Source organism: Pezoporus occidentalis, unplaced genomic scaffold, assembly GCF_034315485.1.
Source record: "Pezoporus occidentalis ecotype Australia unplaced genomic scaffold, CSIRO_AGI_Poc_V1 ctg34, whole genome shotgun sequence".
Taxonomy (NCBI): Eukaryota; Metazoa; Chordata; class Aves; order Psittaciformes; family Psittacidae; genus Pezoporus; species Pezoporus occidentalis.
The window spans coordinates 2,595,825-2,623,137 of NW_026915376.1; the positions used below are offsets into that span (position 1 = coordinate 2,595,825).

Sequence of the window (27,313 nt, forward strand, 5' to 3'; positions counted from 1 at the left end):
TGAGACGTGAGAAATTAAGTAGTATTGGACTTTCTGCACAAAGCACCCATTGACCCTTTACTGTCTCAGACCTTTTCTACACTAAAGAAACTGGAAGTGAAAATACCTCAGCATTGAGCCAAACACTATCAGGACAAACTCTCACAGCTCTCTTTGACCTTAAATAAAGATACTGATGATGAATTTATTCACCCATGCTCATATTAAAATGCCTTTTCCAAAGCCTAAGTCAGTGTGAGTATATTTTTTAACGGTGTATGGTGTTTCTGCAAATGACTTGCTACCCTTATTCCACCTCTTCTTTTTTCTGGGGTTGACCTGAAGTGAGAACTGATTGCAGGGGGACAATTTTTTGATACCTCTGATGCGGTGGTAGGTTGAGACATATAAGTGAGGAAAAAAGCATCTGAGCTAAAACATTGTCCAGATGTTATGACAGTGTCCTCTTAATCTCAGGTGCTCATGTCTGCATGCACACACATCCTCAGCAAAGAAACCAGTAATTTGGCTCACAAACTATAGCACTACTATTTCATGCAACGTCCTTCAGGAATGAATGGACATATGTTACCCCTATCTTTATGAGATTACATGGTGCAGTTTGATGTACAGGCAATATAATTCTGTGATTATGCCTTAGAAGAGTAGCAAATGAACTTGTCAACTCATCTCAAGTCACATATAGCCATACAGTAGCATGTGGAATGGAATCTTGGTATCCTGAGGCAAAAGGCAAATCTTGGACAGAAGTAAATAATTAGTCCATGGGAGGGACGGTTTTTTGGTCACAGCCCAAACACCATCTCCTCTGGTGACATCAGCTGCTCTACAGAGCTTGAGAAGAGGATGCAGCATGTGACAACTGTGAAAGGTTGAAGAAGAATGCACAGTTCCTCTTCACCTACCGTTCCAGCATCATCTCCGATACCTCTACATGCAGCCTGATGTATTCTTTTCCTTTTCAGAGCTCCTTAGTGACACATCCAGATTTTGTTTTACTCACCATGAAGACCACAGTCATTGCAATCTTCTTTGGTAAGTACAGTTGATGTGCTACAATTAGTGTGTTCCTGCCCTGGCTGACCAGTGTCTTCTGGCTTCTTCTCTTCCCTTCGGACTCCATGGCTGATGAAGCTCTCTCAAAGGCAGGTGGAGTAACCCTTGGCGTAACCCTTGGCACAGCTTCTCAGAAACAGGCTACCCAAATTTCTTGACTTTGGCATAGAAACAATGTTAATAACTTGCAAAGATTTCTAAGTACATGACCAAGTACATGCAGTCCATATCGGATGGCAAAATGGGCCCTGAAAAATGTCTGTAATGTAAAGATTCCCTCCAAATAAAAGTCATCTGGTTTGGGGTTTTTTTTACAAGGGAATATCCTTTTCCAATTTTAATGTGGTCTTGCTCTTTCCCTGAACAAGAAGATGCCAAAGGGAAAAGGCTATAAATGTCTCCTATTTTCTTTACCTTGGCAGTCAGACAGGATCTTGCTTTTTGGGAACACGTAGAGACTCCAGAATCTGCAATTCATCTTACATGAACATTCTGGTTAATCAAGCATGGTTTCTTAGTGTACTTTACTTAAATGTCTCCCTTTGATGCAGATCCAGCCACCACACAGCCTAACACTGCTGTGTGACTTTAACTGTGATATTCCCAGGCAATATTCGCTCTAGCTTGGATCCTCAAGTCTAACAGGATACCTATTCTTAGTTCAAATTCATAGCTACCTGCGTAGTTCTTCTGTCCTTACTAAGAGATCAAATTATGCCCTAACATTGCATGTAGCTAGGACTTTTCACTTTACTTTTCACTGGTTTGCTCCTTTTTTCCTAACTACAATTTTGCCTTGGTTACACAAACTGCACCAGTGACAAAAAGCCCCAATACTGCATCTCCACACTGTCACTTCAGACACTGTGAGACTGATTTTTCCTTTTGAGCAGGTTCTGGGAATGATTAATTCTGCAAACTCTCTGCAGCAAGTCTAGAGGGAGAAGAACATAAAAAAAAAGAAAGAAGACTGTTGTTGCATATTCTAGTAAGATTAAATGATGAGAGGATCAGCCAACACATCATAGAGAGTTTCAATTCCTTTTTGAAAGCTCAGAGAAGGGAAAGGTGAATAAGAAAGTCAGGATATTTGTAATGAAGTTATTAATTGCCCATAATATAGTGCAAAATAAGTATAGAGAATGAAGAGTGAAGAGTTTTCCTATGTTGCGCACTTAGCAAGTAAACCTAACAACGTAAGATGCATCCATATATTGTGTTGTATGCTTCAACATAACAGTTGATGACTCTTTCACTTTTAAAATCATAATTCTGGTTACCAAAGAAAATCAGCGCCCTTGCTGAGACAGGATACTGGGACATGCCACACTAGACCCTCCTACAGTCTGTAATGCTGCCTATACCTGCTACCACCAGTGAATGGAACACCACAACACATGATTACAAGTTAACCTCCGTACCAGGGTGTTAAGAAGGATCTTTCTCTCTGTAGCTTCCCAGCTGCTTTATGCCCAGTGCATATTGTTGCACTTTCATCTCTATCACACTGATTAAAAGGAGTTTCCATCACTTGTAGAAATACTGGGGCCTTTCACGGTTTTCTGGACCACATTAACTCAATGGTATCTTTTGGTAGTGAGTTTCACAGATGAATGTGTGAACTGATCTTTAATCCCCTTTACAAAACCGCCTCACAGTAGGTGTCATCTTGACTGCAAAGTTAACCAACAGGTAGAAACCTAGCTTTGCTGAGAATATTCCCATTTCATTTTTTCAACCTGTTGATTCTAATTTGGGAAATCTCATGCACAGGAGTTTGTAGTGATTCATGTTGATAGTCCCCCTTCTTCCTGATACTAAGTTTTCTTTGTTTTAGGTGTGTTTCTCACCTGTACATACGAAGCTAAGGAAGCCACAAGGAAGATGAAAAAGGCTAAGCTATGTAAGTGGTCCCAGGAGAATTCTTGACTGCTTTGCAGGGGGCATGGCTGATGCATAACAAAAAAAGTGCAAAGTGAGGTTATATTGGGGTAACTGTTCACAATTGTCTGCAGAGCCAATGGAAGCATATGTTACCTAACAGAATCTTTTACTGAAATCAAATCACTTAGTAAAGTGTGTGCTGTTGAATGTGCCTAAAGGGAAAATTGTGTACTTCACTCTTAAAATGTTTCTTCATAGGTCATTAGGGACAGCTCAAGGATCTAAGCAAGCACAGAGAGACATAAATATGTGAAATGGACCTGCTGTAACACAAAGCATATGTAGCTGATTAGCATGAGGTGTGTGTGTCCTGTGCACTAGGATGTATAACTTTCAGCTCTGATGCTGTAAAAGCATCGCTATAAAAGCATCTCTGTCCACAGATTATTTTACTCATCTAGTTGACAAACCAGCCCGCTGTGAGGTCGTGAAATCATGCTTTAACCCCTTGCTCAAAATAAATTGTACCCAGCAAACGTTTTTAAAAATCAAGACAAGATAATGGGCCGTGGCTGTAGCCTGGCGTTACAGATGGAATAGAGCTACATTAGCACAGTGGGAGGTCTGGGAAGCATCCTGCCTCGCGTGTGCTCTGTCCTTCCCTGTCCTGACTCACAGCCACCGCTTTCCCTAAACCCTCCTTCCCACATGTGAACCACGGCCTGGGTGACTACATTTCTTTCTCTTTCCAGCAAAGTGTCATAAAGGATATTTCCTTCAAAGAAGCAAACACTGAAGGTTAGAAATACCCTGAGGCTGCTTTATTCCAACCTTAGTTACAGCCACATCCCTCAGTATAGGGGGCATTTTGTGTTATTTTAGAGATGCAGAACATATAGACATGTCTTGTAACCCAAACCCGCTGATACAAAGGTACAAGAGGAGGGCATGCCTGACACTCAGTTACTCATTGTTTCATGACAAGATCACTCAGCTATGAAAACAATCACTCTGACTTTACGAAGATTTTGTACTCACAGATGTGCCCCAGATCGATTGCGATGTCAAGGCGGGGAAGATAATCAATCCAGAATTCATTGCAAAATGCCCTCCTGGGTGTCAAGATGTAAAATACCGTGTTTATGGCACAGACATTTATGCTTCCTTTTCCAGCGTGTGCAATGCTGCAATTCACAGGTGAGTGCATATAAATGAGCAAGGGGCTCAGAAAAACATGTCATTTTGGTGTAGGGAGTTCTCAGCTTTTCAAACCCTTTAAAGTTCCTACTGCCTTGTAGGTTTGATTGCAGACTGCTCTTCTAGTAGAAAACCTGTGAGAAAGACCATGTGTGATGCAAGCGATCCAATCTTTAAAAGCGCTGTCAATCCTGTATCCCTGTTCAAATCAGTCATGTCTGAGCACATTTCTCAATCTTTGGAGAATTGTCTTGAGAGCTGCAGATCTCTCATTCATGCATAGCAAATTGCTATTCTACTGTTATTATCCAAGCAGAAGATAGGATAGAGCTGCTGCTACTAATAAAGCTTCAGGAAAAAAAAGGCATATCACAAGGGATGAATGCATACAACTCCCATAATTCTGGAATTGGTTTTGATTCTCCAGATTTGAATTTAACTGTCCTTGACATCAAGAGCTGTCCTGCTACAGAAAAGTCACTGAAGCAAATTTGTAACATGAATTTTGTGGCACAAATTTTGCTGAGTTTGATTATCCATGCAAAAATGTGCATAAAATTTTAATGGAGAATGACTTCACCACCAAAACACACCATAACTGTAGGCAGGATGCAGGGACAGGATGCATTCAGCTGAAAATGCAGTAAGAATTTATAAAGCCTGATTGACAACGGGGCTTCATACAGAGTTATTTGAGCTACTGCAGTGCTTCCAGTTCTGTGAAATAGCTGAATACTTTGGGACATCGTACCTCACCTCTGCGCTGCGCAGTGCGCTGGCTGGTGTGCCTGTGTGCATAGGGCTGCCACCTCCTGGCGTCAGCTCTGCCCGCTCAGCCCCTTGCTAGGGGTTGACTGCTGGGTGACTGGCTTTCAAACCAGATTCTTCCTTCAGACACTAGGGTACAATGGAAATTGTTTGTCTCTGCACACAGAGCTTGTCCCAAAGGAGAACTACAAAATACTGATAGAGACTGCAATTTCCTCCGTAGCTCAAATGCTGGCTGGCTGTATTGTTGCAGTGAGGGTTTCCAGTTTCCTTCTTTGCCAGCTGGGTTTGGGTGGGTTTAACTTACATGCTGCATTTCTGCAGGCAGTAAATTTCCTTTCCTTACAGTTATATTACCAGCAGCTTCTTGTAATCGTCAGAGAAAGCTACAGCTCTAACATATTCTTCACCATTGTTTGCTGCCCATTACTTATTTTCCTTCCAGTCCTACTGCCCCTTTCATGCCACAGCCACTACCTGGCTTGCCTGCTCTACTAATGATGCTGCGTCAGGTTGTATGCACTGAAGGTTTACTGTATGAAATGCATTTTACATCATGTCAAACACCATTTAATGTGCCTCACACATGGAGCCTGCCAGGTTTTCTCAGCTTCCAGCGATATTGCGTTCAGTTTACTCCAGGCTGAGGTCAGAACCAGGCTGAGTTAACTGCAGGTGGCACATAGGGGAACTCAAAGAAAATGTTAATTTTTTTTACAAAAGAAAAAGTCAAGTAAGTGGGAGGTTTGCCTCAGGTTTGTATTTCTGTCATCACGTGGTTGGCCCCAAAACTCCTCTAAGTACCTCTCCTTGTATCTTCAATCATTCAATCAAACTTGCAGGAATTTTAACGAAGGCAGTAGCTTGTTCTTATGTGCAACTAGGTCAACCTTAAACACAGGACCAGTAAATCAGTGAGAATAGCAAACACATCCTGACAGCACTTTGTAACAAACTCTCTTTTCTGTGTGGAAGAAGCACAGAGCACAGAAGCACAGATATTCCTTAGCAGCAGACTTAGTAGTAGTGTCACAGTTCCACTACAGCCCCTGGTTTAAAGGTAAAAGTGAACACTTCATACCTCTTGTTTTATTGAAGTTTCTAAGGTTTTTTGGGGGGAATGTCTTCCTTCAGACACCATGTTTTCCCATTGCAGTGGTATAATCGACAACACAGGTGGGAAGATCCTTGTCCAGAAAGTCGCTGGCCACTCTGGTTACCGAGGGAGCTTCTCCAATGGGGTCCGGTCCCTGTCCTTGCCACGCTGGAGGGAGTCCTTCCTTGTGTCAGGTACCATGGTGGAGCACCAGCGCTGCCTGCCCTCCCCAGCTGCTCCCCACTGCCCAACCAGCCAGGCAACAGTGGGCAGAGCGGGCAGCAGCCTTCTTTAGAGACCTGTTTAGTCACCACAGGCCCACCTCACCTAGTTTTAGCATCAGTAACACATTTGAGACAGTTTTTATTATGGGCTTCCTATATAGCCTGCAGAGAGACATATACCTTGCTAGTGGTGTGCTTGGGTCAGCCCCAGTGTAGGTCTGAGCCTACTGCAAGGGTGACAGGTAGTCTGAAGGCATCTTCATTCCTGCTACTGATGCATAAAATCAGAGCCTTGATATTGACAGGGAGGTCTTCCTATTTGCACTCACTTTCCACCCTGGTACGTACTGCTGCTAAAGGAACTAAAGGGCCTTTGGGCCATTTGAAGCATCCTCTGCCTGCACCTGATTTCCCACCTTCTAAAGTGACTTTTGACTTTTGTCAACCCACCTCAAGTCACATATAGCCATACTGCGTTTATGCAAACCCTGTATTAATTAATTCAATTGGTGCATCCCAAGTATGTTGCGAATTCTCCCCATCTCTGTTAGCCAAACGGTTTTGGTATCAGTGCAGGGAAATCTTAATTTAATGTTCATTCATTTCTCGCACCTGTATTATATACAGCAGCTTACTTGCATTCACTGACAAAATTCACAGATATTTATTTTCCACCAGCTTTATATTATCTTCAACCTACCTACACTCATTCTACCTGTGTGAAAGGAGGGTCCCATTTACATTGTTTTACATACAGTAAACACCTCGAGCTACTGTACAGGCACTAAAAGTAAAGAAATGTTCTTTTCATGTGAAAATGTGTGGACAGCAAAGGAGCCTTCAGAAACTGACTGAAACGGACTATCATCTGGAGTTTGCATTAATATATTTGGATGCATTTTTTTACAGCATCCTGCCATGGGTACACCACATTATGAGGAGGATTTATTTTGGATAAGTAGGAATTTCCTGGAATAGCTGAATTGCTACTTGTACTTCTTGCTGGTTTTTCCCTGACAAACAGCACATTGTAATTCTGGTACCGAAATGGGAAATGAGCCTTTTTTTACCTCAGCAGCTGCTCAGTTGTTATCCCATAAAACTGTAGGAATTTTTGATTTATAGTAACAAACCTTTATTCTTAATTAATGAGACACTGTATAAGAAGATACAAGAGAAAGTTACAAGCACATGTAAGAGGAGATGATAAGAAATCTGGGTATGTGTAGGCATGATGGGGTTTGTCCCTCATGTGTTTAATTTTACACATGCTGAGTGCTCTCACTGATGTCAGTGGAACTACCTGGTTTATAAACTAGCTCAAGCAGAAATCTAACATTACATCACATAACATATATAATATTTCATATATAAATATGAATATATATTTCATTCATTCATTCATTTCATATATAAACAGGAAGAATACTCTCACTATACCTACTGAAAATGTAAGGATTCTAGAATTTTAGTGGGAAATTTAAAGGACTACAATGCCAGGAAGGCTGTGTCATTCATCTCAGCAGCCTGAGGCTGAATGCAGATAGATCTCACTCACAAAAAGAGATGAGTGGGGTTTGGGTTGTTTGGTTTTTTTTTTTTTACAATTTTACAATTACTAGTCATAAAAAAGACAGAGTTGCTTAAAGCATTCTCCAGTAAAAACACAAAGTTACCTAAGGCATTATTTTCAGGACAGCTTTAGAGCTTGAACTGAGTTCCCTATTCTCCAGCCAAATTCCTTTTTAAGAGGCCAAACCTGTGTGTGATACTGCACCCTGGTAATGTGCCAAGAGGTTATTCCTAGTTAGAATGTTGTCTCCAAGAGTTTGTGATGTTTAAATTGTGAATGAGCATCCACACAAAAGACCACAGAAGAGGAATCCTCGGGTGAAGAAGTGGCGTGATTTAGGGGCAGTGGGGAAGGAGGTCTGTCCTCTGGGATTAAAGCAGCCAGCACACCAGGAGGTATGCAAATGCTCTGGTATTCACTTTCAAGCACTAGAATGCTTTGGCGCTCAGTTGAATGACTCCATTCACTTTAGTGGGAGTTTTGCAGCTAGTGGTTTAGGAAAATAGAGTCCTAGAAGTCTGAGTATGCTAGTCACAAATAAGCGTGAGAGGGTGAGCAGCCACCACCCCATTGCTTGCACTTCAATGGCCAGAAGTTGAGGTTTTCAGCCCACATGTAAATCCATTTTTAAGTACATTAAGCAAACTCCAACCTAGATGTAACTTCTTCCAGACAGTGAAAAAGACATATTACCATTGCCCCAGAGAGCAGGGCCACATTCAGGCCAGGCCTCAGATCTACCTCGTGATCACAGATGGAACGCAAGCTGCTGTTGATCAAAAACCCCAGAGTCCAGGAGCAGCCAGCCTCCCACACTACTTAGCTTATTTGCACAGCAGTGGGATTCAGGTTTGCATTAGAAATCAGATAAGCACAGAAATACTTTAAATAAAGATCAGATTATTATGCTAGTGCTGCATCCATGTACCAACCACTCACACCTGACAGCTCTGCCTCTGTTGGGGATAAAGAAATGCATTTAGAAATCATCTGCAATCCTATACCTTTTCCATGTTTCTACCAAAGTGGCAGAAGAGCTCCCGAGTCCTCCTTGGCTCCTGATCCCAGTTTTAGCTCCAGGAAGAGTGGATGTGAAAACCTGCTGCCCTTCACTTAAGCCAGCATCTGAGAGAGGCCTAACGGCAAGAAGGAAGCTCTTTCCAGCTTGTCCTTCCGTGCTAACTGGCCTGCTCTGGTCTTTGGTGATGTGCTGACTTCAGTGGGGCTGCTCTCATTTTATACCACTGTAAATGAGAAATGGAACAGCTCTTTACTTCATTGCCTCTGCTATATACATCTTCTCAAAGAATCCGCCAAGTAACCAAGGGAATAAAGGAGAGCAAAGCTAGCATCACCGTCACAACTCAGGTTTTGCAGGAGGTGGAGGTAGGTCTCATCTGAGGTGGTCCAGATGCGTGACAAGCACAGCATCTTGTAGAGACAGTCACCACAGTCTGGAAATCCTACATCCACCCATTCCTAGAGTCCAGTGCTGTCTTCCCTATACTGCCACACTTTTCATTCAGCCACATGTGGGAATATAAAAACTGCCCCAAAAGATGAAATCGCATGTCTACATGTACCAATAGAGATGGCATCTGCTGCAGCACTAAAAAGATTTGTGGTTTAAAGCTTAACTGGGAAACGTGCCTCATTATTTTAAGACAGGACCCTCATTTTAGATGTAAATATAGGTGCCGTATGTTCCCACACACAAGCACAGCCTTCTCTTACTGTTATTATTGCTAACAACTATTGCCAGAAATGTCATCTTGCAAAAGTCAAGTCAGAGAAGAATGCTGTACGCGTGATGAAATGAATCCCACATCAAACAAGCTTTCTAAAGTCAATTGTATAGTTGGGCTCTGGAAAAGGCTGCCTAGGGAAGCCATCGGCTTAAGTACAGGTTACACAGATGCCCTTCAGGAATGTCCCCCTTATGCTTACCACCATTTGAGAGCAAAGGAATAAACAGACCAACCTCTTCAAATCCTTCCCAGGACTGTGTTTTCATGCTTTCTAACCTTTTTTTTTATGATGCTGGATTTAGGCACTGGCATTTTTAGTGACACGGTTTCGAGATTCTGCCATCAGAAAGAAAAATGAGTTGAGCAGTAAAGAAGTAGGGTCTGATTCTGAGCATGGATGTCAGATGAGAATTTTATTGCAAGAAAACTTAGAATATTTTGTGATGTTTTCTAATTGTTGTTTTGTTTTTTTAAGAGGGCAAGCCAAGAAAAGGTGTGACATATCCATTAACTCTTGAATATTCCTCTTCAAAAAGCCCAGCTGTTAAATCAGGCAAGTAACTGTTCCCTTACATCCATTCACAACTATCTGTTCCAGCTTCTCAGTTGTATAACGCAAAGATATAACTATTCAGAGTAAGAAGATCATGCATCCCTTAGCATCTCATCCAAATCTGTCATGGTATTTTTTTATGTTAAGCATATGGAAATTATCCCAGACAATTTCTATTTTTTGGTCACACCGTATTTCAGAGACTTCTGTTTCCAAGTGCTGTCCCCCTTGCTTTAAATCTGTTAGTGAGTATGATGTTGTACTGATTATTTGAAAGCATCTGAGGTTATGCATGTTGACTTTCTCTGATGTTATTAACGTTATCTCTTGATATTCAGTGCTGAGAGTATAATAATAAAAAATCATTATATAACACTAATGACACAGATGGCAATGCACAGCAGCTTTAGCTAAGGATGGTACGATAAGGAACTACTCTGGATAACCATTTTAGTCAGCATCCTACACTGTAAGACTCAGTTTAAATAATTTAGTTGTTTTCAGAGGTCTTTGATCAAGTCTCACACCAGGTGGTATTCAAGAGCACAGGAAGTGCCCCCGTCACTGAAGTGACACTTGTTTGTGCCCCCTGTAACAACTGTTTAAAGTTCAGTCTATTCCCATGGGGGTGTGAATGAAAACAAAATGAATGTCTTGCATTGCTACACACTTCCCTAACACAGCTCTTTGGCTGATTGCTGAGCCTGAGCCTCCCTGAGCTTATCCAGTGAGCTGTGATGTAACAAAACCTGCTTTACCTTCTCCGTGAACTCAAATGCCTGTCAGTGGGTGCATCCATTCAAGGCCACACAGAGGTTACTTAGAGTCCTTCGAGTCCTCCTCCTGTGCATTATTGTTTGGTCCTTGAAAGTGAAGTAGAGAGCTTTTTCCTCATCTTTAGGGTTTTATTAGCACAAAGGCAAATCTGAAAGCTGTAGTTGTTCAGACTGAGTATGCATCACTCAAAGCCATGCCCTTAGTTTACAATACCTTTGCAAACAGTAGGTACAAATTTGATTATATCTTGATTTTGTACACAGAATTACTGATCAAAATATTATGTACTGCTAGAAGGAAGGCAATACCTTAGAAATCTTGGCTTTTTCTATGAAACATTTACTAAAAACACATCTCATCATTCCCAAATATACCCAACACTTTAGGTATCAGCCCAAACATCTCAGACTAGACTAGGGACAATCACAGCCAGAGTAGAGGTCAGCAGGCTGAAAGCAATCATTTCTTCCACCAGTGCTAAACCCGCATTATGTGAGAATCAGCACAGAAACAGGGAGTATCATCAAGTCACAGCTCAGTCATTCAAACAAAGTATCAGGAACATGTTCCTCCAGCAAACCAAAGACTCAAGCAGCTTCCATTCACTTTGTTCTTGAATCAACAGGGTGAATGAAAATGCTAGGATCCTAGCAACAGAGACTGTGCATTCAAGCAGAGAAAACCCAGAATGATCAAAGGCACAAATAATCACTGTTACATGAAATCCAGTGATTGCCATTGCCTTGCTTTGCCCATCCCTGTGCCATAGGTAGTAAAGAAATCTGATGGTCACAATTCACCTTCCCAAGCCCTGCTTGTCCCTGTCAGCACTCCTTAGCCCTGCCACCTAAGCCCAGTCATCTCAGCTGTTAGAAACAGCTTTTTCTTAAGATAAAGATCTCTGGTGCTAGTGCCATTTTGTGATAGAGGATTTCCTACTTCTTTTATAATTTTAAAAAAGCTACCATTTTCTTCTGATTTAAATTACATTAAATTACCACATTGTTCACTTGGATACTTAAACCAATTATCAGTAGGACACAAAGGCAGTTCTTTGAGGATTACTCTCACTTGCTGCCAGATCAGCAAAAAGCCCTCATCAGCTGTCAGATGCAATTTTGGTCCTCATCCCAGGGACACCAGAGATTCAGAGTGCCTGAGATTTCTTTAAATGCTTCTAAGTGGTTACAGTGCTTCCCAAATTCTGGGCACAGCAAGAAAAAACCTTCCCAAAATTGTAACTATTCACAGCTGGAGGAAACAATCAAAAAATGCTGTTTTAAAAAATAACACAAATTTTTAGGAAACCATTATCCCTGGGCTAATTTCTTTAATAGGTCAAAGCTGCCAAAATAACTAGAGAAGAGAAAAAAAAAAGGAAGATCAAAATCCTCCAGTACTCAGTCAGACATAAAAGCAGAGGCAGATTCTTTTGCAGGGTAGCAGTAAACGAACTGCAATAAATTTTCCAAGTACTTTGATGACTTTGGGTCTTAGAAGAAGAAAAAAAGGACAAAAAAATCTCCCTTTTCCTTCTAAGCCAGTCTGTGGCATTCAGGATTTGGTCCCACGATGATTTGACAGTGTCAGGCAAGAAAGAATTAGATCAGAACATGAATTAGTGACTGAAATACTGCATGATAACTTGTGTTCCCCAAACGCCCTGCACATACTGTGACCCTGATTCTGAGGACACGCTGCTACTCAAAAGAAAATTCAACAACATGATGCATTATTCTCATGAGTACTGGTTTATTACTGGTAAAAACCTGTATTTATTGCTCACTTCAGAATTTCTATTGATATTGGCAGGAAGTTTTGGGCAATAAAAATGCCTAAATTAAGCACCAGAAACAGGGGTTGGCTACCCTCTAGAGGCACCCAGCCACCACATTTTCTTTCTTTGTGAGAAAGCTCTGGTTGGACTGACTGACATACCTAGTGCCAGGTGATGGGATGCCTTCCATGGCGACTGATAATCTCTAAATACAAGAGCAAAAAGTATTTTCTGTCAGAGCTGCCTTTCCTAACATACTTCATTTTGTTTCAGAGCCTAAAAAGCCAGAGCAAGACCTTAAAGCTATGAAGAGTGCAGATACCACTAACACATCAGAAAAAGCACCAGAACAAGGTACATGTTGGGGATCTTGGTGTTCTTTTACAGTATCTGTCCCAGTTTAAACTGCCCGCAGATGCTTATGGGAAGCAGTCTGACACTGGTAATACGTACAGCTTTACCTCCCTCATTCAACCTCCTCTCTGCAGCCTCTTTCGGACCAAACCAGTGCCATTATATTAGCACCTGCAGTGGTGCTTGGAAGGCATGTACCAATTCAGAGAAGAGAGGGCACCCTTGCAGTTTAATTTTTGCCTGTGCTTTGGGTGTTGTGAACTTCAGAAGCCTGCAATAAGGCTCTCAGCAATTTCCTATGCAGGCCACATGCTCTGTGAAGATGCTGTGATGGAGATGGGCACCCTGCCCACAGGAGCACTGGGAACAGCCAGCCCTGGAGAGCCCTTCTCTTGTGTTAAAGGCTCTACCAGAAACCCAGCCAACAAGTACCAAAGCAACATCATTTCTGCAAACCCTTTGAAGATACTGTGAGGGAGATGGGCACCCTGCCCACAGAAGCACTGGGAACAACTAACTCTGTGAAGCCCTTCTCTTGTGTTAAAGGCTTCACCAGAAACCCAGCCAGAAAGCACCAAAGCAACATCTTTTCTCTGCTCTTACTGTGCTGCTTCCTTGGGTTTTCTGCTAATGCTGTTAGCTCCTATCTTCCTTGCTCCTTGCAGCCTGGGGTATAAAGCCCTGTTGCTTGCTCCTTGCTCCAGCTGCACCAGATTGCAGGGAAGACTCACTGTGCCCTCTGTCTTCTTTCTTTTAGAGCAGCAGCGTGGAGCAGGGCACTGCTCAGCCAAAGAGAGTCATTCATACTGATTTTTTCAGCCGAGTTGTTTTGTTTTTCTTCTGAGGTCCCTTTCAGCATTATCACATTAAAACTGCCTGAGATCTGAGTTTTTCACTGCCTAGCATTAGGTGGCAATTAATCCACCAGACAGTTTTATGGCGATGCTTTGCAAAAGGAGAACATCCAGCAATAAAACACAAGCTTGTGCTGTGCAGCAGTGAATAGACTGCTCACCATTCCCTTTCAGTATACATAGTGTGTCAGGCCATCCCCACGACTATGGGCGAGAGGGAGGAGAGGAATAAGACTGAGGTGAACACGGAATATACAGATGGAGAAGATAATGGTGAAGGATCTTTTTTGAGATGATGACTTGAAAGAACTGTAAGCATTTTTAACAATTCATATAAGAATACTTAGGATGCAGATTTTGCAACTAGGATTGTCTCTGTTCTCACAACAGATGATACATTTTAAAAGTAGTAGCAACTGTGAGATGAGTCAAAATTAGATGAAATTGGCATCTCCCAGGTGGTGTGCTCCTCCGCTCTCCTCATCCAAAGCCCTAACGCTCCCTGCTCTGGATCTGACCTGCTCCCTGTATCACCTTTACAAAAAATTGTGTTTCTGCCAAAAGCATTTCAGTTCTGTGGTGGGCAATGCATATTTTATTCTGATCTATGACTCAGAATGGCCATCTTTTATTGCCAGATGCCAGCAGATTTCCATTTATATGGACTTTCTAACTGCTTAATTGCGCTGAGAAAGATGATGGCAAAACAGAAACTGCAACTGTCTGGTTGAACCATTTCATAGCTCTGAGACATCTGTCAGGTTGATTGGTGTTCCTGGCCAAAGAAGAAAAGTGTAGGGAAATCACTAAGGCTGCACCAGGCTGTTGTCAGCACCCTCCGGAGAGTGGTGTAATACCGTGTCACACAGGCATCTGTGCTACACATCCACACAGCAACAAAGGCATTAATGGCTCTACAGATGAGGATGCTTGTAGACATCTGAAAAGAACACCAGTGTCTGGGTTGCCTTAAATAGTGAACATGGTTAATGATGTTTCCATGTATGTCACACATCCATCGATTTTCCTACAGGGGACACAGTCCACAAAGAATATCAAACATCTCCCGTGCCAACACCAGCTACACAAATGGCCACCACAACCACAACCCCAACAACCACGACAATGGATCCTTCTACCACAACACCAAAGCCAACCACAACACCTGCAACAACCAGAACCCCAACAGTTGCAGCCAAGACTAGACCAGGACTGCATAGGGTCAGAGATATAGGTCAGTAGCAGGCATGTTTGCATTGCTTTCCTCCTGACCTACAGCTTCCCTAAAATTTAAAGGACAAGACATGCAGCTGAATATGCCATGATTTAGTGGATCATGAATTCAGAAATATTAGGAATGGATGGATATAAAAAAAAAATCCAGATGGGCTGGAGTTGTGCCTTTGAGATACATACAGAATTACTGTGTCTCACATAAACACAAGCTAGTGTAGATTTACTGAGATGGGAGTTCATCTGCAGTAAAATTATGGCTAGTCTTTACCTTTAGATAAAATATATTGGCCTATAAGCTCTTCATCCTCAAATGCTGCCATGATTTTCAGGTATAGGGGTCAACAGAGAGTTCTTTGATTCATGTGTTTGGACTGAGAGTTCAACAAATAGATCAACTCATTTTAGAATTAATTTTGTGGTAACTTTCAATAAATGAAAGTTTTAATATTTTTTTGTAACAGCCTTTGGATTATAAAGATTAAAACACTGTGAAAGCATTCTCATATGATTTTTGAACACCAGTTTTTCCTTAATCTTTCCGTCTCCATTTATTCTTATTCCTTAACATTGGGCTTTTTTTTCAATAGCTGAAAATTAAAATCTCTTATTTTTAGGTTCTAGCAGCGTTCACCCAGCATACTCATCTGTGGTAGCTGCAGCATCAAGTAAGTATGGTGAAGTAAGTATGCCACAGGACATGCAGTACAGTGTATTCTAAGGCAGCAATGAGTCAATAGCCTTTCAAGCCTCAGCAAACTCAGTGATTGGAACTAAGTCTGGATTTAAACTGAAAAATAGATGCTTGGCCTGAATGTCAGAGATGCTGATTGCCTACAGCTCTGGGGAAGCCTTTCTAGTGAATGTCTGCATTTCAGCCTTGACAAATGCTGGGGTTTGCAACACTTGAGACAAGCCTTGTGCTGTTTGAATCATGTTTTCCTATTGTTTCCTTCTTATGCTCTCAAAGGGAGACTTGATTGAGTTGTAAGATAAATCATGCAAAGCGCTGCATAGCCATCTAAATTTAGGGCTGAGAGCTCTGAAATGCCGATTTATGTTAAACCAATGCTCTTTCAAAAACCTCAGGCTGTGGTTCTGAGCCTGGCATAAATGTGATGTTATTCCTGGCATACCACTTGTGTTATTGACAGCAGAGCTCAGGGCTCTGCATCTCAATCCAGAAGCCTGCTCCCATTCCAGCTCACAGCCTGCAATGCAAGTACTCCCCAAGCACAAATACAAGCTAGGTGAAAAATGGGTTGAGAGCAGCCCTGAGGAGAAAGACTTGGTTGATTTACAAGTGTTGGTTTAGAAGAAGTTCAACATGATCCAGCAGCGTGTACTTGCAGCTCAGAAAGCCAACCATCTGCTGGGCTGCATCAAAAGGAATGTGATCAGGAGGTCAAGGGAGGTAACCCTGCCCTTCTACTCTGCTCTCATTAGCCCCCAACTTGAGTTCAGCTCTGCAGCCCCCAATGTAAGAAGGACATGCACCTGCTGGAGCGAGTCCAGAGGAGAGCAACAAAAAAAGGTCAGAGGGCTGAAGCACCTTGAAGCACCTCTGCTGTGAAGACAGGCTGAGAGAGCTGGGGTTGTACAGCCTGCAGAAAAGAAGGCTGTGGGGAGATCTTATATTAGCCTTCTAGTACCTAAAGGGGCCTACAAGAAACGTGGAGAGGGATTTTTTACAAGGGCATGTAGGGATAGGACAAGGGTGAATGGCTTTAAATTGAAAGAGGGAGATTTAGATTAGTTATTAGTAAAAGATTATTTACTATGACGGTGGTGAGATACTGAACAGGTTGTACAGAGAATTTGTGGCTGCCCCATCCCTGGCAGTGTTCAAGGCCAGGTTGGATGGGGCTTTGAGCAACCTGATCTAGTGGGAGGTGTCCTGGCACACGGCAGGGGGGTTGGATCATGATCTTTTAATGTCCCTTCCAACCCAGACCATTCTATGATTCTGTGACTCTATTTAGAGTTGTTTCCCCATACAGTGTGTAATTGGTTGGCTGTGTGGTCAAGTAAAGGAGATTATTTTTAACTGTTTACAAGTTTTGGGGCATGGGGATATGACAACTTTTGAATGAAAAGGTAGCTGGACCACCATTAAGTTTAATACTCTGCCGCTGTTTCTGAGTGCCTTGAGCTCAGCTTTGCTCTCACATACATAACTGTGGATGTCCCTGCTGCCAAGTAATTCAGAGCCAAGCACATGGTAGAGCACAGAAGAGGCCATTATTGTTTTTACTAGCAATTAGGAAACCCTGTTTGAGGCTCCCTAGTCAGAGATATACATTGAGGGCAAAGTTCTGGCAACACTGAAATCAGTGGGAGTAAGACCAAACCTTTGGTCAAAAAATTAGAATTAAAAAATTAAAAAAAAAAAGAAACCAACAAAAACCACAACCCCAAAGCACTCACTTTTCACTGCATTGCAATTTGGATCCATCTCTCTTCAAAATTTTATTTACTGAAGCCCTAAACACAAACTAACTCCCAAAAGATTAAAGTGGTCAGACTTACAAACATGTTATTGTGAGCTGGAGGAGTGGGGGAGACCTACTTTGGGTTTTCTGATTCCACAGCCTTCATTTCTAGGACCACGTCCAGCATGTCTGTACTCATGATGCAGCTTCCTGAATTCTCCTGATCCCTTCTTGAAGAAGAAGGCAGAACTGCCTTAAAAAACAAACAAACCAACAAACCAGAAAGGACAATTAGAGTTTTGGAGTGATGACCAGACACAAAGCAGTTTATCAGCTTTCTCTATCTGAGAAGCCTTTAGGATTCACTGCTATTGTTCAGACCTGAGTTTCTGATGATGCCATTGGCCTCAACTGGAGCATGGCTTGACCGAGCAGAATCAAATGTTCTCCTGTCCATCTTGTCTCGCACGGACACACAGGGCACTGGTAGTTTGTCTGCAAAAGCCACTTCAAAAGTAAAAAACCTTGAAATAGAGCACAACCAAAATAAGCACAGCTGTGGCTGCTGTGAGCTCCTACATTTCCATTTCCAGCCACTGATACTGGCAAAAGTTCACAGTGGCAAAGGAAAAGCAGGATTTGCAGATTATAGCATTAGAGCAGGGCAAAACTCCTCCATCCTTGCTAGGGTTCTTTCCCTCTATCTTCAGTTTATCAAAGATACAGAAACAGGGAAAAGTACCCGAGGCTCTGCTCCGTCACAGGACCCCTGCTTAAAAAGCTTGATGTGGCAAAACTGCTAAACGAAAACCCACTGATGTGACTAGCATGACATTTGACACCTTATCCCTATCTGCCCTGCTAGCAAGTGCAGCCCTTCACCAGTGCAGCATGCACTCCTGAGGGGGAAGCAGCAATGGAAGTGGGCTTTGAAAGTGGATGCAAACTCTCTCCTGCTCTGGGAGCAACTCTAAATTCAGTCGTGCTGTGGTATAATGCCAGCTTCTGCTTCTTTCTAACAGCAGTTAATCAAGCAGACTCCCAAGGGTCACAGACTCGCTTGCTCTCTCTCATCCCAACTTTTCAAGCAATCCTTTCTCACACAGCTGCTTGGTCCCTAGCTGAGGACTGGGAACAAATCACTGCTGCTGTGAACACTGCAATCAAAAGTCATGTCACACAGGCATGTTTTGTGCACAGAGTAGCTGCTTGCCTTCTCAAATGAGGTCCTATCATTTGCAAGGTCCACTCCAAATTGCATTTCTCTCCACTGTCCCTATGCTTTACTGCCGCCATGCTTCCGTGCTTGCTACAGGACCAGCTCCCAACCAAGAGTTGCTTACTCCACTCCATTCTCATTTCTGACCCAGTTCTATGGATTCCCGGAGCGACTGCCCAACCCCAGTGTGTCACAAGATTCTAGTCCTGCCTTAATCTCGAGCTTGCACAGAGTTCTGCTTTACTGAATACACATTCACATGCTGCAGGCTCAATGGCATCTCAGAGTTGAAGACCACAGAATTGCAACCCCAACCTCTCCCTCTCTACCACCACCATGTTCGCTCCAGCCAGCCAAAACATGGCAGAAACCAGCTTACTGTGGGGAAGCAGAGCAAGTGAGAAGGGCAAGGCCCAGCACAGTCAAAAGGAACATAGAGAGAAATCCATGTTGCTAACATGGGTGTGAAGGGTAGGGTTAATTCATTTTAAAAGCGGCATAAAATACTTCTGAAACAAAGCTGGTCTCTCTCTTACCCTCCTGTACACTGTTGTTTCCACTGACCTTGTAAAGAGTGTTATATTCACACAGGGGCATGGTTGTGGCAAACAAGGTGAATTCTCAGGATCAGAGCTAATTTTCTTCCATCACTTTGGCACATTCTGATCTCCCATGTGGAAGGCATGTCACACACAGCCCCATACAACTCTGCTAGACAGACAGACTTGTCCCTCCACAGCCTGAAAACAGCCTGGGCTAGCTGCGGTCCATCTGGAGCCAGAGCTACAAGCTCATAGTTTAAAAGCATTGCCAGTTTCGGCAGATGAGCCTGTTACTTCCTCAAACAGGATCTCTTTGGCATGTGGAGTTTACAAGGTCTCTCAGGACAGCTCCTAGAAATCCCATCAAAAGGCTTTCAGCAGCCTGTGAAGGTTCAAGTTTGGGTCAAACACAGACTATTTGCTGTTACTTAATTTTGCAGTATCAAGTTCCCAAGGAGCAGCAATTCCTGTTTTCTGAGACAACCATTCAAAATGGTCTCATTTATGATATCTTGCAGATAAAAATATCTCATAGGCCTTTATCCAGTGTTCACAGGAGCCAACTAGAACATTCCTACTGATTTCACCAGGCTTTGGAATTAATCTTTCTGAAAAGACTAATGCATAAAGGCTTGTTAAAGGATAAGTTTGTTCACAAGCCTCTTAAGGATAATTAAGGAAAAGAGAGGCAAGATTAAAGACATGGTTTTCATCTGCAAATGCTTTGAGCCTTTAGTAGTTTTGAACAATGGGAATTTAATAACCCAATCACCTTTAAAAAAGCCTTTTGTGTAGACACTGGTGAAGACATTTCAAACACATGAATTCTCCCACATTATATTTGTCATTGTCTCATTATTTACAGTCTGCCTGCTTGCTTGTATTTCTCACACTCTTCAGAAACAGTAGTATCTGTTCAGAGGAAAGGGAGTATTTGGGGTTTGGGGCACTTTTTTAACCTCCCTCACACAACCAGTACAACTGGATGGTACTGAAAATAGAAATAAACATAGATAACCAGCATGAGTGACAGAAGGAAAGTCATAAGGAAAAGCAAATCACAGCAGTAACTACAAACCTTTTAAATGCAGACCTGTATAGTCATAACTGAAGTGAATGTTAAGTAGGCTAAACTACATGAGAGACAGAGCAAGGCAATCCTTCTTCAAGTGGGCTCAAAATATATAGTTAACATCTAAGAAAATATACTAATAAAACTCTCTCTATATGAACCATTAACTCTGACAGCTATAAAATGCGACTGAGTGAAAAAGCCAGGTAGCAGTACCACTGAATCAAACATGGCCTAAATAACACTTTTCCATTTTTGGTGTTTACTTAGGACAGGTTCAGGCTGCCCAAGGAAGAGGACAGAACACAGGTATGTCTTAAATTAATAATGACTAGCAGAATTGTATTGTGAGAATATTAAACCTGTGTTTAAGTTACATGTACTAACCAATGTAATATTTTCAAAGCATTCAGGGGCACGTCCACCTCTGCAAGTAACAGGAATATTTTAAGACCCAATACAGGTAAAGACATTACAATCCCTCCTCTGATTCCTCCCTATAGCTAGTCCCACTATTCACACCTACTGTAGTGATGCACTGTTTTTCACTTCTAACCATGTTCATAGCAGGACGTAGTTAGAACAGATATCACACTGGTTATTGTGTGACGATAGTGGAACTTTTAAGAAAAAAATGAAAAAAGAATTATTAAACTTAGAATTGTTCTCAAATTAATATTCTAAACGCATTCATAAATGCCTTTTCTATAACATTAGCTGTTGCAAAATGAGAGGGAGATTTTGTGTAAGTTTGGAGGATGAAGGCCTGACCCCAAGAGGAGACATGTGTTTTCAGTTTCCAGGCTCTGAGTGCGAGCTGCATCTCAGCATCAACTACCCCTTTTTCCAGTGCACCAGTGAATAGCGGCACTGTGCAGCCCCTGCTAACATTAAACTCTTCTGCCTTTGCCACACTCTTTCAGCTTTCAAATTCTTCCTTTTCCATTTGGTTTGAAAACATGTGCAGAAAGACAGTTCAGGGCCACAGCATCCCTTGTGGTTGGGCTTCTCTCTCCTCACATGCTGGCATCTGACCTCTCGCCTCTTTGTTGGATCACACAGGTATTCAGCGCCAAGAGCCTGTTGCTGCTTTCCGGAGGGCTGATGGCTCCCCATCCCACCTGGGTGAGCAAGATTGCTAGCAGCAGATTTTCTGCTCTCTTTTGTAGTTTTAGCTTCCCCAAATTAGCCCTCAGGCAGTACTGCAGAGCGGTTTTGTGTGTCCTGCGCTAGCTGCCACTTAGCAGCTTCTTGAATGTGAAAGGCAAATGACAGCTCAGTCACTGGCAGGCTGTCGTTTCAGGTCATGGGAATCAAAATCTACCACAGTGTTTGCAGTTTTCCTTATTTGTTAGTCAAAACAACAAACAAAAAACCAGCTCTGTGCAGCCTATGAGGTCTGCAATTTTTGCTAAATCTTCTCTTCCTGTTGTTGCCAGAAGCCTCCAGGCTCATTGGAACAGCAGAGATTGCCTTTAGTGCCGAGGGTAGAAACATCACCTGTACTTCCCTTCCTCACTGGCTGTGCAATTCACCATCCTTCATCAGCAAGCAGCCCCATCAACAGGTGCTCTGCAAGGACACTGGCAACTTCCCAGGGCTACTGAGTGCTTAGTGCACTTAGAAACACTAAATCTCCCTTGACAGAACAGCAAAGTTTTTCAGAGACAGATTTTGACCAGGAGCATCCAGTGTGGAGTTGTGGGATGGGATCTGAGGCGGCAGCAAGACAGGCAGGGCTGCCCCTCACCGGCAAGGGTCACAGATGCAGAAAGCCCCAACAAGAAGAGCAGCGAGTCTGGTGATGGTACCCAGGGCCAGCCAGCAGCCCAGGCAAGTCCCCATTGATGAGACAAGTTTGACCAACTGAGGCAGGACACCAGCAAGGCAAGGTCAGGATCAGAACAGCAAGGTACAAGACTAGGCACAGGTATAAGGAGCAAAGGTGAGGGTGTGTTCACTTTCATGGGGTCCCCAAGCAGAGCAGGTGGAGGGTCCCAAGGATGCTTCCCACAGCTCTTTCTCACACACAGCCCTTCTCACAGCTCCACCATGGTGCCCAAACCTGAGCCAAAGCGACAGAGCTGATCTTTAGCATGGGCTACCAGACACCCTGGGGAGGGTGGGGATACAGCACATGAAGGTGCCCCTGGAGCCCTGAGAGCTTTGGTGAGGGTTGGAAGCAAAGAAGGGGCATTGCAGCAGGAGAGAGCAAAGTGGTTGTTGATACTGAGGTTAGAGGACATTATTATGCAGCAGGACTTTCTGGATAATACTGGCCAAGTAAGTTTTCCCAGCAATCTCCCCATCAAAAGGCAATTTGCAGTTTACCTAGTTGCAGCATATTTAAAATGGATACACTTCTTTCTAAGATTTACTGTGTTCACTCACTTTTCTAGTTCTCTTCCTTGTTTCAGCCACCTTCTTTTCCTTCTGGTTTCCCTCCGTTTTTATCTTTCTCATGTTTTTTGGCCATACTGATGTCACAGCCACTTCTTTTTTCCCAATCTCACTTTTTTCTGTGCTCTCCCAATTCACTTTGCCCCTGCAAAATCCAGCACCCACCTTTGGAGGAGAGACGGGGGCAATATTTTCCTGAATAGCAGAGCAAATGCATTGCCTGTAATCATGCCACTCATGACAATGCTCTTATTATGTGACACCATATATAGGGTGGGGATACCCTGAAATGTTAGACCTGCCTTCCTGACAGGCTGAAATGGGAAGAGCCCTAACATCTGAACTGAAGGATTTGCTAGCTGATCCTCAGGCTAGCTGCATCTTTGCCAGAGAAACAGGGGAACATAGTGCTGAGTCTTGTTTAAATCAAAATCTGAGTTTGACCCCACCTAATGGCTTAAGGCACCTTAAGGTCCCCCCAGAAGTGATTGCAAAGCACAAATTTCCCATCATGAATGATTCTTTTTCCTTCATTACAGAACAAGAAGGAAAATATCCACAAACACATACTTGCCATATTCCCAATGAATCCTTATCTTTTTTTCAGACGAGGTTTTGGCAGCTCAGATGCGCTGCTTCCAAGCAATCAATTTTTAATGATCAAAGTGAAACTCCTGAGGAAGTCCTTGCTTGCTCGGAGAGTTGTGTTTCTTGATCCTACCAAGCACGCATGTTGCTCTGCAAACAGCAGCAATCAGTTGTGGGTTTGGTGGGGCTCTCGAGGAACTTCCTCTCATCAGCTCAGGTTAGCAAAAGGGTGTGCTGGGAAAACACCCTCCTCACCACATCAGTTGCCTGTGCAGCTTCTCACAGCACGCTCTTCAGAAGGTCCCAACTCTTCCAAACTCTTGATAACGCGCATTAGCTCTCTTGAGTCAGTCCATCTCTCACAGTCACCTAGCCCAGAATGTCTTGCAAGACAATTACACTGAAGAGTTGCTGTGGCAGTGTCTGTTTTTTAAGACTGCAACAGCTTTATCTGACTGTAACCCAGAGCAAAACATCACTTCTTAGGAAAATTCTTCAACAGGCTCAAAACAAAGACGCTTCGGGAGTTATTCGTGAAAGCAGCAATTCTGATGAAGTTTTCCATGTCTGATGAGCTGCAAGTAAAACATAGACAACTTCTTCGTGTTTGGATGGGATGAGGGGACAAAGGAATCTCTAGATGAGAGGTACTTGCAGATTTTCAGTGCAAAACAATCTAAGCCAAGCAAAAGTATACTCAAGTCAGTATATTTGCTCAGTATCAATGCAATTTAAAGGAACAAGACCAAATCAGATCTAAAGACGCATATTTAAAATCATAAGAAAAGATTAGTGCTCTGGAGGCAGTGATACGAGGCTCCTAAATATGGCTTGAAATGTGCACATAAAGGTTTCCAGGTTTCCTTAGCTCCTGGTTGTTAACGAAAATTCACTGTGAGAAATGACTTTTCTAAAATGAGTCAGAACTTTGTAATTTCTAGTAGTTCCATTATTTTAAGTAATATTTTTTCTTCTCTTTCATGTGTGAAAGCAATGGAAACAGACTTGTGGAAACCTGGATTGAGCCTTTTTGACACAGGTAAATATTTAAAATATCCAGTAACTAGTCTGGGAATAACTGGTTTCCATCACACATGGGAAAAGTTAAATCTGTCCATCAGACCCATGACACTGCTGATAACAATCTCATTTTAAAGAGTAATTACAGTGTTTAAAATTATGATCAAAGTATGTCATTTACATCTTAGTAGTTAAAATGATTTTGTTCTTGCATCAGTCTCGAATTCCTGCCTAAAGCAGGAGCAGAACAGATGAGCTCTGGAAGGAGTTGGCAGCTACACTGCAGCAAAGAGGTTCTAGCTGCTGAAATCCATTTGTAAATAATAAGGTATTTCGGGAATGCCACAGCTGGGACTACAGTCCAGAGCTGCATTTTTCTGATGTCAATGTACTCAGGAAAGATTTTCAGGTAAGAACAGGAGGATTTAAGATGAGCTCAAAGAATAATAAGCATCATTGAAATTTTCTGACATTTTAGACTTAAAATTCATAATATGGAGATGACAACATTTTTATAATTACTGGTAAGTGAGGGGGAAAAAAACCCTACATTTGTAGCAGGCTCAAATAGCAACAAGACCATGCCTTGCACAACCCTTAATCAGGAGCAATTACCAACTGCAGATTCTATGTGTTCAATATAGAACACATAGATGCCTTTCCTTAAAAAAATTTAAAGCAGACTGCATGAACTACAGGCCAGTTCATGACAGGATACTGTCTCTCTTATGAAGGGATGGACCATTCAATGTAAGATGTCTTTTCCATCACCAGTTTTACTGCTGAAGAGGGCTTTGCTGGTGGTCCTTACAAAGACCATTCCCCTTGAACACTCTGCTTACTTCAAAGCTGAGGCATGACTAATCCTTGTAGTGGCTGTGATGAGCAGCATAGCCCATATGCATTAGCTTGCAAATACAGTGGCAGCAGCAGTGGCTGTTGAGTCACAATTTGCATCGTCCCAGACAGCAACAGAGATCCCTTCTCCAGCCTGAGCCAAAGGGAGGAAGCGTTTCTGTCCTCTGTAGCTTAAGCCAGCAGTGTGCTTATTCAGAAAAAGCTACAGCACCAGGCCCAGGAGTGGAGAGGGGTATTTTAAGGCAGAAACTGACAGATTGCATCAAATGCAATGAGAGGTTGAGCATGGGGGAAGGGATGTTGTATTAATAGTTTCTCAGCAACTGAACTGCCTGCATAGACTACTGTGATAAAAGTCTGATGAATTCAGATTGTCACTTCAAAGGAATGCTTTCTGGCATGGATGTACTTACTGTTGCCTTACTTAAATGAATGGGAAGTTTAATCAGCATGGACAGCTGTGACAATCAGTGAAGGGAACTTTAATTAGCATGGAGTAGACTGCCCATGCAGTGAGCTGAAATTCCCATGGCAATAACAACATTAAATTGGACTGGCAGGACAGGGAGGCCCATAGAGACTGACCACCTCCCCAATTAGTTGAGGAAGATTATTTGGTGGGTGACCTTATTGTTACACTAAGCACAAATCAGGCAGCTGACCCATAACCTTCAAGAACTGGTAATTGCAGTGGCAAATAACAATGAAAAGTGCTGCATTGCCTACACTTGGGGTTTCCACTGTGGCAAAGGTAATGTCAGCTGTATGCCTAGGTAGAGGAATATGGATTTGATTGGATGCAGATAAATGCATGCTAAACCTATGAATTAGTTTCCTTATACAATATAGTTACTAAAATGAATAGCGCATACTAATATCTAATTTCACCACAGTGTTAAATCCACCTACTCTCTGTTCTGCAAGTAAGGCACATATGGAATACCAAACCAGCACATGTGAGGTGTGTGGTGCACAAGCTGCAGGATAAAGCATGGCTTTGGTCTATTACTGAGGAACTGTTATGTGCACATGTAATTAAAGCCTATACTTGAACAGTCGGGAGGGCAAGCTGTGGGCCATTTCAGGTTGTAAATTAAAAAACCACAACCATTCTCATCTGTATGGCTGACCAAGGGAGACTATATACAAGTCCAGCTCATTGCTTCCTTTCTCTCTCATGTCACCCGTAACTTCTGCACTAGATAAACCCTCCAGAAGGCAGCACTGCCAGCAGAAAGCGTGAACTTGCCTCCAGACACCCTCTGCCCATGCACCAAGGGTTGGGCTTCATCAGGGAGCTGGTCAAGCCCATCATTTTCTTCCTGCTCAGTTTAATTTGGCCTTTTGCCCCTTCCCCTTGAATTCCACCAACATCAGGAAGGCAGAAGGGCAAGATGGCAGGACAGGAGCAGAAGAGAGGAGGAGGGCTCAGCGTTGGGTAGTGGGGCTAGTTTGCGCCACCTGAAAGCGTTCATGGGATTGTGCCTACAGGCATTTATACGCAGGCAAAGTAAGGGCAAAGAGGGAGCCCGGACAAATCATACAGTCAAACTATTGCTCTCCCAGGTTTGGCGGCTGTGGCTGCTGGTGAAACAGCCAGAAGGGCTGGTAGATGTGAGCGCACAGTCCAGCCTCAGGCTGCAAGAAACGCTTAGCCCTGTGGCCACTTCCTTCAAAGTATTCCTTCTATCATATTTATGTGATCTCTGCTGATGTCCCTTTGCCGCCTGCTCTCTTTACATACACCCGTGCCCTCATGCCTGGCTACTGTGGAGAGACAAACTATTTCTATATTAATCTCACGTTTTCTAAAGTTACCTTTTTACTGTCCCTCTGAAGTCCGCAGTCTTTCCTTGGTGTATTTGGTGATGAAGCTTTAAGGCAGTTTTTCGTCTTTATTTTATAAAAATTAATAAGCAGTTTACAAAAAATAGTAACTTGTTCTGCTGCTCTTTTGACCAACATTTCCTCAGTGAGTATGCAGTCTGGGGCTTGTCTGATCATTACTGTCTCTTCTGAGGATTATCCCAGCTAAACCCCCTTAATCCTGTCATGCTGTAGTGAAAAGAAACAGCTCATTGCCGTTGC

General features: G+C 42.7%; 1 protein-coding gene across 1 annotated transcript in view; it reads left to right on the top strand.

Annotated features, from left to right (window-relative positions):
• Positions 1-969: 969 nt before the first annotated feature.
• VIT (vitrin) overlaps positions 970-27,313 on the top strand; it is a 36,252-nt gene continuing 9,908 nt past the window's right edge. The window contains exons 1-12 of the mRNA XM_062629514.1: positions 970-1,035; positions 2,894-2,959; positions 3,981-4,137; positions 6,062-6,195; positions 10,022-10,099; positions 12,927-13,007; positions 14,895-15,095; positions 15,712-15,762; positions 20,630-20,668; positions 20,766-20,822; positions 21,422-21,484; positions 24,339-24,386. Coding sequence (XP_062485498.1) covers positions 1,005-1,035; positions 2,894-2,959; positions 3,981-4,137; positions 6,062-6,195; positions 10,022-10,099; positions 12,927-13,007; positions 14,895-15,095; positions 15,712-15,762; positions 20,630-20,668; positions 20,766-20,822; positions 21,422-21,484; positions 24,339-24,386 — 1,006 coding nt within the window. The 5' untranslated portion in view covers positions 970-1,004. The remainder of the gene's footprint in view (positions 1,036-2,893; positions 2,960-3,980; positions 4,138-6,061; positions 6,196-10,021; positions 10,100-12,926; positions 13,008-14,894; positions 15,096-15,711; positions 15,763-20,629; positions 20,669-20,765; positions 20,823-21,421; positions 21,485-24,338; positions 24,387-27,313) is intronic.